Here is a 15,694-nt window from a genome sequence, read left to right on the forward strand (position 1 = left end):
GCCGAGTACTATAGTTTTCTCTCACGCAAATATCATTGCTCAAAAATCCGTGTATACCTAACTTTGTAATCGGTAAATGAGTTACATTTCGTTTTCGATTCTCTTGACTTCAAAAACAACATTTCTCTTTTTTTTCACATTCTATTGTTATTTGACAACACTGAAATGCTTCTGCTCATTTTTTAGGTAGCATTCGTTACAAATCACTCTTATTTGGCTGTTTCGGTTAAGCGTTTTCCGTGAGACCTTAGGGTTATGGGTTCCTAAACCCTGATATGGTCATGGGTTCGCACTGCGCACTTGAATAAAACACCTGTCTAATATATTATAGTTCGCAATGATATATCCCCTTTCCCAATTCCTTTTGTGTTTATCTTTCTTAACTTATACATTCAACTTTTCCCATTCACATGACTTTTCTGAATCGTAATTACTTTGACAATACCTCTCTCGTTACATATGACATTCACACAACTTTATTATCATTATTATTGTTATTATTATCACGATTAACAAGACAGAATTCTTCTACTACGCACATTATTCACACAATTTATTATCTCACTATTATATTGATTATAAACTGACACTTTGATACGAATCATTCCAACCTTTATCAAATAATCCCTCTAATTTATAAATAATACTATCTTGTTGTATTTATCCCGTAACAGATGGGAAAGTTCACTAATTTTTTAAGATTGTCAATGTAATTAATGCATGCCTTATTTTGGCCTTAGTAAGATATTACAATAATTATAGACTTATAACTTTAGAGCCTAATGATGAAGTCATTGAAAACAATTGCTCCCTCAGATATTCTTTGCTTGTGAATATTGCATGAGGGAATATTTAAACTAATACTGAAGAATCAAAATACTTACCATTCGATCCCTTCGTATAGTCTCGTTTATTTTTTTTATTGTTCTTCATATCTAAATATTTAAGGCGGATTTTGCCGAAAACAAAGAATTCATTGCAGTGGTTGTTTATAAAGATGTCAAATCTCGTAAAGTCTATTACCCTTATGATCCTGCACCATTTTGTGATTCTGTACGTATTAATAGTCCACATTGTTTAGTTAAAATGCTTCAAGATCCTGGGACATGTAATTACATTCTTTTGATTTCACAATATGAGAAATCAATAACAATTTATTATACATTACGTGTATATTCAACAGCACCATTTACCTTGTCAAAAATCAAAGATCCCTATACTATATCAAAACAAGTAAGATATAAAAATCATAACTTTTGTTGTGTTTTTTTAAGTGAAACTCATTCATAATCCAATGCAGAACCTGGCATTTATTGTACATCAGCTCAAATGACCATATTGTATCGGCATAGAGAGGTGAAATTATCTATATACACTTCAAAAGTAATAAAAGCACTCGAAGTAGTAAACAGTTTTAAAACTGATGGTCTAAAAGGAAACATAGGCTATTGATTCTGAACAATATTACTGAACATCAATTTTTAATTAAAATAAACATGAGGACCTCGACTATTCTGTTTAGATCTATCAACAAGTTTCATTTCCACAGTTAATAACTGCGCAGAGTGATCTTGGGAATTTTTAATGAAATTTCTCCATTTCATTGCAATCATTTTTGTGCAATGAATATTGACCAGGTAACAGGCGTACCAACCTTGTATTGTTTTTATTTTTAATTCTGCCGTAATAACTAAGTTTACCGATTTGACTTCCCAGTTTGTTGCACTCATTGTTTAAAAGCGTTCAAATGATATTTATCAGTGAGCTTAGTATGAAATACCAACTCGATTAAAGTGACTTAGCTAAGTATTATTTACCCATAGAAATGATCCCTTGAGTCCAATCGATGAATAGATTTAAAATTAATGAACGTATGGCTTGATAGTAAAATGTATTAGGGAATCAAAGCTGTTATACTTATAGACAAAATGTCTGGCGCTTTGACCGGGTTAGTGGATATGAAAGTTAGCAACCATTATCTTTCAATGTGAGGAATGCTTAATGAGGAAGATTCCAGTCGATAGATATTCTCTATACCTAGTATTTTATACTACCACTAATATTTTATCTCTTTAGTAGCTCTAAGATTTGTCTTGTTAATTTCATTCGGCTGTGTTTATGTGATATGGGAACTTAAACTGATGAACATATGTACTGGTTTCTACATTATTTAAGATTGATTGATCCAATGTTAACGCCGAATTTCATGTTAGAAGTGTTATTAGCTATCATTATTTTAGCTTGGTAATGATATATACATGTTTTTTAATCACCTGCTATCTTGTGGTACATTCTTATCGATCATATAATAATAATGTTTAAGTGAAATCATAAAAATTGTAAGGAGTGGTCAGAAAAACCCAATTAATTAGTGATTTAAAAAAAATTTTCCTTTCGAATGTGTTTCATCATAACGCTATATGGATTTCTATGAGAAGCTATAAACTGTTGTGTATAAAATAAGTTAGAAGCCAAAAAATGAGATGTCATTCTGGAGTTGTATTGCGAGTTGGATAAATGAAATCATTTGATTTCTATACTGTTAAAATAATATTGGGCGTTTATACAAACATTTACAGAATGTATGTTATTTAGATGTATATAATTGTTTTTGTTGGTCCGGTCTATTTTTAACTCAGCTGAAAACATTCATGTAAGCGAATTAATAAAAGCTTTAGACGAAATGGAGGAGGTTTGTGAATGCACTGTTTCTTGTTCTTCTGATAAAAACGCACATTTCCTTAATGCTAATCGAATATTACATATCAAGTTTGTAATTTATTCGATTTTTTTCCTACTTTTACGGTAATAAAAATGTTACTATATACATATATCGTTTAACGTGAAATACACGGACTATTTGTTTATAATGCTATTCCATGACCACGATATTTCAACCAACTCTTCCCTAATTAAAACAGCAATTGGTAGGAAACAAAATACGTACTCGGAAAAATCCAGTAAAGAAGATACAATAGTAAAAATAGAGTTTATATAAAAATCTCCTAGTGTCTTCTCGATTCGTTCACTAGCGAAAATTGGTTGGAAATTTAACAATCAGTATATATAATCTGGAACCTGGTCAGAACATAGACATTAACACCATTTGATGCCAACTCACTGGTATAGACGTAAAACGTTCGTGCGCAGGGTCGAAGGTCTTGAATTCGATTCCTATCGATGGTGTTGTGGATGTCCGCTGCTAAACAGTCCCCATACTAGAACCAAGTAGCTTTCTACAGCTTCTTGGTTTTCGTTTCCAGACTATACTTGTGTCTTTGACTCTACTCTAAAACTACTACTACTAAACACATTTTCCAGCATTAACACCGACAGCAGGATAACCAACTGGGTGTGTTCTTACCTCTCTGAAATTGAACAGCATACTGTGCTTGGAGGAAATTGTTTTGCGTTCTCACGGACTCAAGGTGTGCCAAAATAAGCTATTCTTTTCTCAATTTCTCTGCATAATGTGACATCTACAGAAAACACTTTTGTTAGGTATACAGATGATCTCACTATATACACATCGATTTCTACCTCTTCACATCCCCTTACAATGGATGAGTTCTTGTCTCTCATTGAACAATGGTCTCACACTTAATCCTTCTACATGTTAGGATGTTAATTTTAGTCTGAAACATGAATAACACTTAAACATCCCAAAAAGCTTGTAGTAATATTCTTTGACAAAAACGGTGTCAAAGGTCATTTATTTTGGTGTAAGTTTTTCTTCTGATCTCTTAATCTATTCATGCTTTATTGATATTGAGGAAAATCCTTTTTTGAATTACTATACAAACAGACCACATGTTTTTGGCATTGCTCCGTATTTACTTTTACGGTTTAATTATTATATTGTGTTGTTCTTTACTATTCCCCATTATTCTTTCCTGGGCTTTCGATAAAAGATTTTGCCGTATTGTGGAGAGTGCTGAAGGCATTTACCAGGATTTGTGATGAATTTTTGGGCTTATTATGTATATGGTTGCGGATAGACATTTAAAATCTTGCCAGATACTAACCATCCATTTCACTTACATCTGCCTCCTCGTATATCTTCTTGTAGAACGAGACGCTATTTCATTCAAATCCGTGCACGCAAGCAAAGATATAAAAACTCTACAACACTTATCTCGCAAATGTACTACGTGACGAACAGGTTGTAAAAGCTGACCTAATCACTAACTTGTATCCTTAAATATATCGCTAATGAAAAGTTGTACATATTTTTATTTTGCTTTAAAAAAGATTCATTGAATTCCAGATTGTTTCATTTACTTATTTCATGTATAAATGTATGCAGTTATTCACTTTTTTTTCTTGTTTCGTAAAATAAGGTCGTCAAAACATTGTGTGCTGATAATTCCATATTGTCCTTAACATATGATATTAAATAAAGCCATTCGCAACAGTAATAATAATTATTGTCTTACTAAGATCAGTTCATGAGTTAACCTTTGTAAAGGATATGCAGTAGTATGTATCACACCCTTACTAACATAATTCCATATTGATAATAATAATAATAATACAATGAATAAATATTTCTCTGAATTTCCGATTGTTGCATATATTTTTGCTTCCTTTTTTAAAATTGTATTGTAGATTACTGGTGAGTGGAAAGGATCAAATGCTGGTGGCTGCATAAATGACAAAGAAAGTTATAGAACTAATCCACGATTTGAAATTAGTGTACCAAATAATAATTGTGATAATCAGCTTTTGATTGAATTGCGTGGACCAAGGTAGTCGTTTATATACCTATATTTGTCTACCATTCTTTCTCTCTCGATATATATATATATATATAACTACATTTTTGAGGAAAAGTAAAACGCCAACAGGACTTTTCACTTGAAATGTTTATTCGACAAATAAGGTAATTGTTTTCATCAAAAAGAAAAAATTAAGTCAGTAAGTTATATAATCAACGTAAAACCTCGTGTAAATGTGTTCTACCGTTCTAGATGTTGAAGCATATCAACACAATAAGATGATTAGATAAACAGTCCAAATAATACAAGTTCAAATGATAGTTAAAAAGAGATTAAGTACACAGAATATGGTTTGGAAAGAAAGGAATGGATTAGCTAAGTGGAAGTATCAGGTGGTATTAAAACGCAGAACCTAGGTAAAGACAGAATTAATGCATCTGGCCCATTGAGAACGATTTCAAAATAGTTCACTCAAGGTCTCGTAAACGGATAGTTAGCACCTACTAATGTGCCTCAAAGTATCAGTCAATGACTTTAGCTACTGATCTCACATCTTGGTTTGATGGCCTCTGACCCACTCTACGCTAACCAGAATAAGTTAGAAGAATACAATATATATATATATATATATATATATATATATATATATATATATATATATATAGAAAGCAAAATTCATATGACACCCAATAAATATTGTTCATAATAAAGTGATTAATGGTACGGTACACCATAAATAGAATACACAAACCTGTGGCTATGTGGTCATTTGGAGTCTGTCAACACAACTTATACGCGCGGTAACTACTCCTCGCATTAAAATTTACTTGACAGTATTTTGATTATTTTATCACCTATTTTTACAGAGATTATGCACTGGGCTTAGAATTAATTCGTATATCTGCTACAAATGATCAAGCACCCAATCAGCAAAATCGATCAACTACTGGAGATTACAGGTAATTTATTCTGGTAAAAAAATATCCAATTGACATTTATATTTAACAGATTCTTAATTTTAGTCATAGTTTCCACCCCCTTTCTCTACCTACGTGGGTCCGAACATTCGATTAAAATCAATAGTCCACATAATAAGCTTGTGACCTAGTTTATGTATGTGAACATGTGTACTCCGTCATTCAGTTATATTAGACGTATTCAATTAGCTTATTTTACAGTTTTAGTTCTTAGTATGTAGTTTGTAGTGGTTGTCAAACACTTCCGACTTCACACTAAGTAGTCTAACTAGATTTTTTATTTAACTTAGTCCTTGTTCGACCGACTTAATAGAGGAATAAGTGTTTTTACGCGGTTGCTGAAAGCTATCAGGAAGGATTTCTGTTCGAACTTTATTGCGCTGACTGGCAAGTTCATGTCCCGAATCTTAAGAGGACTGATAATTCGCACATCGCCTAGTGAGCCAGTTAGAAATATGTTAACACTGGGGCTGCGACTGACCTCATGTGGAGGGTTGCAATATTTCTACTGACTGAACAGTATAAATCATAAGCGTTTGCTAAGTAGTTGGAGGTAGCCCGTAGGAATCTCTAGATTCATGTTTCGTGCCAGCTGGAACTCGTCAGCTATACATATCTATAAGATACTGACGTGTGCTTGGATCTACTAGAAATCATCGGTTTCATCAAGGTTAAAGGCATCTCTTGTAGACGAGTGTTTACTAACACGAAACTTAGTTCAAGTAGGGTGTTAGGTCCCGATAAACATAATGAGTGGTAACTTTGGGATCCTTTTATGGACCAATACCAAACGTATATTTTTATCGTATAATTGTTAAGTAACTAAACTATTCATATTCACATTCCTCTTATTATAAACTTTATTTTGACCTACGAACCATTATTATAAGTTTTACCATTCTTGAATTATGCCCTGTCTATTAGTCACTGCTTCCCACATTCACAGCCACATTTGGCCAAATTTTGTACAAATGTTATTTTCTATTTTATGCTACGTTGTGGTCTGTTTGATGGGTATATAAATTCAGTATGTTTGAAATACAAGGATTCATATTGCAGAGGCTGAGACTGGTGTTCTGGACTTAACTGGCTGGGCTAGGCTGAAAGCAGGACCAATCAGGACTCTAGGCTGCTCGCACGTGTTTTACGCGTTCTTGGTCCGATCGATAATTTGCTGCTTCTGATTGGCGGCTTTGGGCCATAACATATGATTTCCTGCAGACTAATCCCAAATACTTGACATCTCAACACAGTGCATGAAATGTGGAGTCATGTAGGCTGGTGGCCTCATCGCAACTCATTCGATGGAATTCTATCAGTACCCAAAACAAACGCAACACTGATCGCTACTCAGTGACCAGTTGGTTATCAGTCCATCTGTGATGTTCCTATCCTTGTATATAATAATTTAAACCAAAGACAAAGCTCTCATGGATAACGTTTCAGTTAACCATTTGGGCAGAAATCTCCCAAACTTTAAATGGTTTAAAACTTTTTACGTACAGTGAATAACGATAATGTTAATTATGTTTGGTCAGTGGCAACGAATATCATGTTTTTCTAGTTCCTAGTTATTGATTAAATCCTCTCAATCAATTCGAAATGCGGCCACTAGATTAAATGACCTATTATCAAGGAAAGGTTCAAGCTTATAGGTTCGTTTTGTTAACAAGCGCCAGTTGGTATGTAACAAAACTCCGGCACTTTAACTGGGTTGGTGGACACGGAGAGTCCACCTAAGGGAGTTGGGAAACCCTGATTCCAAACCAATGGTGCACATGGGCTCCAGTATCCTGAGGGAAAAAATGGCGTATGGACCAAATGTTGGTCTCCCGCCACTATGGGACTGCATCTCCATACGATGCTACACTGCCTTGTGGATCAGACCTTTAAGTCGAAGGCTCCGAGTGTGGCGCGCTAAGAAAACCACCTGCTTCGGTTTGGGCACCCGGGCAGTATCACAGCCCTCACACATGTTTGATAAGATGACAAATATTTAACAAAATACTGTGCTCGCTCCGATCAGAACTAAGACATTTCACTTTCTCTTGATAACACTCAACTTTATTATTATTACTGTTTTTCTTTATATACTACATCACTTATCACTTTTTATTCTCACTTCATATATCCCCATTTTTCAACTTATACAGCAGCTCGCCTATGGTGGAAACTATTATATCTAAACTATCTCGAGTCTCTGCCTGGTTGAAAATTGTATGTTACCACCGAATACGAGAACTGAAGCAGTTTTTCTGAAACCACGTGAACCATTCAAACTGACCGCCTTCAACGTTCGCACATTTATGCAGGTCGGACAACAGATAGGGTTGGCTATGTCCTTGGAAAGTCTTAATATCGATGTTTGTTGTCTATCCGAGACCCGTATTCAAGACTCGGGTGAAGTACTACAAATTCGCTCTCCATCTGTCGCCTCAAAAACCTTGTTTTACTTGCGTTTATCCGGGGACCCTGTGGCATCTTCGTCTGGTCTTGCTGGCGTTGGTGTCGCACTAAGCGCTAGAGCTGAGGCAGCATTAATCGATTGGATCCCCATTAACAGTCGGTTATGTGCTGTTAGATTAGAAAGTTCCATCAAAGTGAGAAGAAATCGGCGTGAGAAACGATGTTTTTTCGTCATCGCCTATGATCCGACAGATTGCAGCCCAGTTGCAATCAAGGATTAATTTTACCACCAGTTATCTGTTCTTCAGAAAGTGCATCCGACAGATATTGTAGTTCTAGCGCTTAGGTGGTCGATGGGGACTTGTTGGTCACAGGACAGATAACAGGGACCGTCTACTGCAACTGTGCACAGACCACCTGTTTCTGGCTAACACTAACTTCCGGCACAGTCATCGCCAATGTGCCACCTGGCGCCCTCCCTCTGTGTCTCAAGCCTGGACTCAGATTGATCACATCGCGATCAGCTACCGCTGACGTGGTTGTGTACAAGACTGCCACTCTTTTTGGAGTACCTATCTGAACTCTGATCATGCCCTTGTTTGCGCCAATGTTACTTTACTTTTCAGTGGCCAACGAATTCATCGTGCTAAATTGATTGATGTCAGTAAACTGATTGCAACTTCTGTCGCAATTAAGTATCAAACCGTGCTAGGTTCTAGGCTAGCTACCATCCCACCGAAAAGTATAGATGATCATTAGTTGCAATTGCATGACGCCATGAAAATGGTGAGTAAAGTCGCTTGCGGCTTCACGAAACGTCCCGCTTATAAGCACTGGATTTCTTTAGGCTCCTTACAATTCATCGGGACCGTCAGTCTACTTTAGGTGACCGTGAGTTTGACCACATACGAAGGCTGTTACGTAATGAAGTCGGGCAGAGCTTGCGTAAGGACCGAGAAGCCTGGTTTTCGGAGCGTGCTAATGAGTTGGAAGCAGCAGCTGAATATGGTAACTGCCGGAAGCCACTGGCAGCAAGGAGTCTGGTGTGAGCCAAACAATCTACGAGGATGACGGAACGCCAATCACTAACATCCATCGACGTCTTGGACGATGGGCAAAATTTCTCGAAGGGCAGTTCAACCGGCCTACTGCTCCGGCAACATCGGTCAGACTGTCCTGCCTCCATAGCCGGTGACGACTGATCCACCAAATGAGGTGGAAGTCCGCAAGGAACTCCAACTCTTGAAGCGCTACAAATCACCTGGCCCAGATGACTTACCTCCGGCTCTTTTTAAAGATGGTGGTGACTTTCTGACTAAGGAACTGACGATGTTGTTTACAAAGGTCTGGGAGCTAGAGAGTGTACCAACATCATAAATGAGTCGATAGTTGTCCCTATCTTTAAAAAGGGTTCACGTCGTTCCTGTAAGAACTATCGGGGGATAAGTCTACTTCCGATTGCGTCCAAGCTATTGGCTTCCGTCATACTTCGTAGGTTGTTCAGAACCCGAGAAAGATTGACTCGCGAGGAGCAGGCTGGTTTTCGTTCTGGTCCAGGATGTATCGACCATATCTTCACTCTCCGCCGAATGTTAGAACACCATCATACTTATCAAAGGCCAACAATCGTAGTGTTTCTTGACATCAGAGCTGCCTTCGATTCGTTGGATAGGACTGTTCTCTGGGATTGTCTATTGAAGAAGGGTGTGCCTGAGAAGTTTATTAACATCCTAAAAGCCCTATATACAAACACCTCAGGCAGAGTAAGGGCATACAACCACCTCTCTCCATTGTTCCATCCAAGCAGTGGGGTTAGGCAGGGTTGCCCAATCTCACCATTCCTCTTCAACCTTGCCATCGATGACATTTTGAAAACAATTCTAATGGATGTAAGTAATGGCGGTGTGGATCTGTTGCCTGAAGAAAGACTTCTCGACCTTGAGTATGCGGATGATATTGTGTTACTGTGCGATAATGCCCAAACCATGCAATCCGCACTTAATCAGTTGGCAATCAGTGTCCGTAGGTACGGTATGTGCTTTGCACCTTCGAAGTGCAAAGTAATTCTACAAGACTGGCAGGATTCTAATCCTGTACTCACCCTGGATGGTGAGCAGATAGAAGTAGTCGAGAAGTTCGTGTATCTGGGTAGCTGCATAAGTGCTGGTGGTGGCGTGAGTGATGAGATCAATGCACGTATAGTGAAAGTCAGATTGGCTTATGCCAATCTGGGCCATCTTTGGCGCCTTCGTGATGTCAGTCTGGCTGTAAAAGGTCGGATCCGCAACGCGTCGGTGAGAGCAGTTTTACTCCATGCCTGTGAAAATCGTTGTCTCCGAAAGATTGTTGACATCCAGTGGCAACACCATGTCAGTAATGCAGAGGTTCGGCATCGTGTGTTCGGACACAGAGACGACAATCCAATTGGTGTCACCATCTTGAAACACCGACTTCGGTGGCTTGGACATGTTCTACGAATGTGGTTCCAGAGAATTCCACGTCGTTCATTACTTGCCGACTCTGGGACTAGTTGGAAAAATCGGAGAGGTGGTCAGTGTATGACATAGTGTAACTGTATGAAAGAAAGCTGCACAGGACTGGTTTCTATTGTTCCTCTACGACTCCCTCAGTCAGTCAGCTACAACGTAGGACCACGCGCATATATGCATCGGTCCAAGTTGCCATACCTCATTAATACAGCAAGATGGACACCGGATTCATAAAAGTAGTTAATTCAGTGGTAATATATAAAAGAAAGATTGTATATAAGGATATAGTACAGGAAGAAAGAATTAGTTCGTAGAAGGAAAGATATGAAGCGATTTTAATCTCTTAATTTAAGGGAAGACAGAGAGTGTATACACCGACGACATTGTGATCGATTCTGAGCCATGTCACCAAGAGACTCCAACCATTGGTTACGATAGTCACGCGGACCCCAACCAAGTAGTCTGCATCTACCAACATGGCTCAGAACAGAAGTTAGTGACTTCAAACACTGATGCCACGTTTTGGTTTGGCCGCTTCTAACTTTCTTCCAACCATCCCGAACACCGGTTAGCATTGCACGTCGTGGTCATCGGTGTTCAGGCATACGTAACACGTGGTCCAACCATCTCAGTCGATGAAGATTCACAACCTCATCAACTGATTAACCATCATAACCTAATACCCTGCGTCTAACCTCACTATTACTTACTCGGTGATCCCAGCAATATTCCTAAGGCATCTATGGTCAAATACTAGTAGCTTACGAGTGTCTCCTACTCTTAATGTCCATGTTTCGCTGCCGTAAATTAAAACAGAACGGACTGCCGCGCAGTATACTCGTCCTTTTATTGATAGACTCCCTGGTTGGGGTCCTAGAGATGGTGCAACACAGTGGCTAGATACATTATCAGATGTGGCTCAAAATAGAAGCCAGTGGCGACCCTACTGTAACCTTCTTTTACTTTCTCCATAAAAAGTGACCGTAACTTCTCTAACTGAAAGAATTCTTTCTGTTTCCTTCATCGTTATTAATATTTCACTAACATACACTAATTTGTGGTCGTTATTGTTCTTTTTACAGGCAGCTTACTTTATTTCTTCCCATTCTCATTATTATTGTGTGGCGCATATGTATCTGTTGCCCCCTTGTACCAATATTTATATGTTCAAATAGAATATATAATAAATGGTATCTAGCGTAGCTGGTCTTTAAAATGTTTTGATTTCAGCTATTTAACATTAAATTTTATAGTAAACAATGTTTAGAATCGGGATTATTAGTATCGTATACTGGAATTTCAGTGATAATTTTCAGTTACTCACAAGCGCCGTAGAACTTGATAAATATGTGTGTGTATTGGCTCAAGTTGTCACATCATATCACCACAGTGAGACTAAATTATTAAAACAAACGGTAGAGTAGTAGAATTAGTAACGGTACCATTGGTAGTAGAAAATATTAGGCATAGACAATATGAAATAAATTCGCGGAATAAGTGGCAGACAATTTTAAAACTGAAGATATGACACACGATAAAGAGTGATTGCATCTGTTGTATTGGAACAAATCCTGAGGCATCGGAAACCATTAGGTATGGTAACTGATAGGATCCCAACACGAGTAAGACCAACAGTCTATGAAATTATAAATATCGCATTTTTATTTGGCCACCCTCTAGCTTCCTTTGAACTTGAATCTACAACTAGAATTACCTGTTGCGGTAAGCGGTTGTTGGGCATAAGCAACTTAATTCCCAACCACCTCAGTCGGTAAAGATTAACAATCTTATCATCAGATTTACTCGTTTGTTTTATTAACCAGTATTAGAAATCTATACAATATACTGGACATTTGATTCCACATTATTATTGTTAAATATCTGTGTTTTACATTCGATTCCGTATATATTTTGCCTATTGTTTAAAAAAAGGAATATAAGACTTCTCAGTTACGTCGAGCGGTAGCGAAATTTTATTGATTACTTTGTTGTGACCCGTTTTCAGAACTGTTTATTCATTTGTTAACTAACAGTCAACTCATAGACTTATGCTTTCGCTAAATATTATGTAAACTAATACTATCTTTGAATTCCTATAATCTATCATCTACTTGGGGTCGATCATGTGAACAGTTAAAATACTTCGGTAATTCTGTCAAATCGGTTGATTTTGCAATATTCATTATAATGAAAACGAGTAACATTTGTGATATATATTTAATGCTTTTGTTACACAATCTGCCAATAATTTTCTTATTACCCCATTTTCAATAGTCAATGACTTTAAATTCTCTTATTTATTTATAGAAGAGGATATGTTGTTCTAGAACAAGCTGGTCTCTCTGGTGGTGTATACAATGTAATTGTTTCCACTTATCGACCTGGCCAAGAAGGACCATTTATTCTCTCGATTAAATCTATAAGTAATTTTACAATAACCCCCATATGATGAAGATAACGAAGAACATTACCATGTCTCATTGTCATCATTACTCTGTTTTCTTTGAAGTCTTACTTCCGGAAATCCAGAAAGAGTATTTTTGATGCGCTTTGTTTTTTATTTATAAAAAAAGTACTAAAATGAATATCCAGTTTATAAAATATTCAATCTTCAACTTCTGTTTGGTCAAAATGAAATAGTTCAAACTTGTTGCTTTTCAGTAGTCAATTAATAACCTGAAACCTCACGCAAATAATATGAATCGATCCCAGTCACTACATCATACCAGGATGGAATTAAATTAACAAGATGAATCACTGACGCTGAAGTGGAAAAAACTGTACGTAGAAAATATGGTCTAATTGTGAATTCAACATTATATATATCGTCGGTATAGAATTGTAGAGGTTGCTGAATTTTATTGAAATCACAAACCGACCAACGTCTCACAACTATTAAAAGGCTAGGAGCACTGAACGACTGTTTTTTTCCTAGGATGGGGCTTCCCAGCCTTGCGTGTCCATAACTTCACAACGGGAATCAAGTCCGGGACCCTCGTGCGCGGATGTTTACCTCTAGACCACAAAGTCGTGATCAAATGGTGTTCAAGTTTAACTTCAATAAATCCACAATATTGTGCGACCAAACATCATTGGGTTCCAGACCAATTGTCTAGAGCTAAGGCATTCGCGTGCGAGAACAGTTCCAGTTGTCAATACACTGCTGACGTGCCTCACACTAGGACGGAAAGTTCTAGATTTTCAATACCAGTTTAACCTGGATTGGTTCGTGGTCTCAATAAAGAAGATTAATTCGTTTTTCGGCCCACTAACAGGTAGTTCTCATTGTGTTAATCAGACCAATAACGTCCACCATAACCAGTAGCACAGTGACTGCCAACAACTGTAGGAAATTATTAAAATTATTTCTCTCCTCAGCTCCTGTCTGTTATGACCAATCATAACACGAAAACTAACCTAAAATATCTTTTATTATGGCCCACAAAATTATATAGAGATTTTATGGTAAGATTGGATCTAAAATACGTATGAATCAGATTTTCCTGATAAGATACAGGATCTGTGTGGGATCATTACAAAATAAGCTTACCTTTAAACATTACGAGTTTTAGTGTTTTGCTCACGTAGGACAAATTGAATAGAACGAATAAAACAGCGAAAACGACTGAAGTGGCTAGCTAAATACCATGTTAGATTATAGTCTATTCCACAATTAGATGATATATTTAAGGATGATTAGCACAACAATGATAGTCGACAACTGTTTGAGACGGGTAGGTTTCATGAGGACACAGCTCGAAACTAATCTCAATAACGTAAATTTATTTATTTTAACAAATAAGGACTCATTTGTTTTATTCCACGCAGCCATACAGTGTCACCGCCTACACACAAATCAAGCGACTTGTGTGGCGCATATGTATTCGATGCCCCTTCTTAACAATATTTATGTGTTCAAATAAAATAAAATTATTGTCTCTTGTGATTTACTAAATAATTCATCTGACTACTTGAAGGTAGCAAACTTGTTTATCCCAAAGTATTTTCATTTAAGTACACAATTTTCCATTATTTTATAGTTGCACTAATAATTTAAATATAGCCGCGTTTCCTAAAATTAACAAAGTATTTGGAAGTGTCCTGAGAACACATAGACTTAACACTTTCGCTGATATTTTTAAGGGAAACTATAATTAAAGAACCAAAATGAAACAATTTATCCCTTTTTTTAAAGTTTTAATTCTAATAAATATGTATTCTGGAATATGCTAAATGTTAAGACCACTGTGCTATAGTATCAACTAGTTGACTGGAAAAATTTCTGAGGAACTGCGTGCTTCCTTATTTTTAAGTCTTCGGGTCGCTTTGTAATTAAACAATGTTTCATTCATCTGAATCCAAGAATTTACGATTATAAAATGGAATCCGAGTGCATATCGTTTTCCAATCGGTAATATAAACGAACAGCATACCAGCGGTAATGGTCCAAGCTGTAGCTGGTCGGCGCCTGGTAATGTAAGTACTTGATCAATATTGTGCTTACCATTTCTTCGCAAAACTCATTAAGGGAATAACTGCGTCCCTTGAGTATTTTATATTTGCCAAAAGTGAGTCCATTTCCAATGTATCCCAAGAAACGTACCTGATGTATTACCTAGAAATAAAGAACATTAAAGGTGTGATAGCAAAAACTAAGAGTGGAATATTTTTTTAGTACCTTTACCTGTAAAAAAAGGAACAGTACAAAACTAATAACCATACAGTAGGTATTTCATTTGCAAATTACTCATTAATTGTTTCGGACTTTTTGTTCCTTTTTTCATACTAATCACTCTGTTCTCGTTCTCCTCTTTTCGATCTTCTCAACCTTTTGCCGCCAGGCATTCTACTTCTGATTAGTGACACCACATATATATCGGCATCAGTAGCACACATCGGAGTATGACTGAATTTAAGAAACATTTTAAAACTTAAGCAGAAAAAAAGCTAAGATATTGAGAGGGCTTATATCTATTCATATCTGATTGTACGAACCAACACCGAGGTTTCCTATTTTTGCTCGTCTCACAGGAACTACAATTAATAAAAGAATCAACCAAGTTCCACATACAACCACTTGAACTTCGGCGCGAGATTCACACGT

General features: G+C 36.8%; 1 protein-coding gene across 2 annotated transcripts in view; it reads left to right on the top strand.

Moving 5' to 3' along the window:
* Window positions 1-13,182, top strand: part of CAPN7_4 (calpain 7) — a 37,005-nt gene extending 23,823 nt beyond the window's left edge. For both annotated transcript variants that reach the window (XM_051212943.1, XM_051212944.1), the window contains 4 exons: window positions 949-1,233; window positions 4,609-4,748; window positions 5,585-5,677; window positions 12,898-13,182. Coding sequence is in view for 1 of the 2 variants with exons in the window: in XM_051212944.1 (XP_051068871.1) it covers window positions 949-1,233; window positions 4,609-4,748; window positions 5,585-5,677; window positions 12,898-13,039 (660 nt within the window). In the remaining variant the exon portion in view is untranslated. The remainder of the gene's footprint in view (window positions 1-948; window positions 1,234-4,608; window positions 4,749-5,584; window positions 5,678-12,897) is intronic.
* Window positions 13,183-15,694: the final 2,512 nt, after the last annotated feature.

Source organism: Schistosoma haematobium, chromosome 3, assembly GCF_000699445.3.
Source record: "Schistosoma haematobium chromosome 3, whole genome shotgun sequence".
Taxonomy (NCBI): domain Eukaryota; kingdom Metazoa; phylum Platyhelminthes; class Trematoda; order Strigeidida; family Schistosomatidae; genus Schistosoma; species Schistosoma haematobium.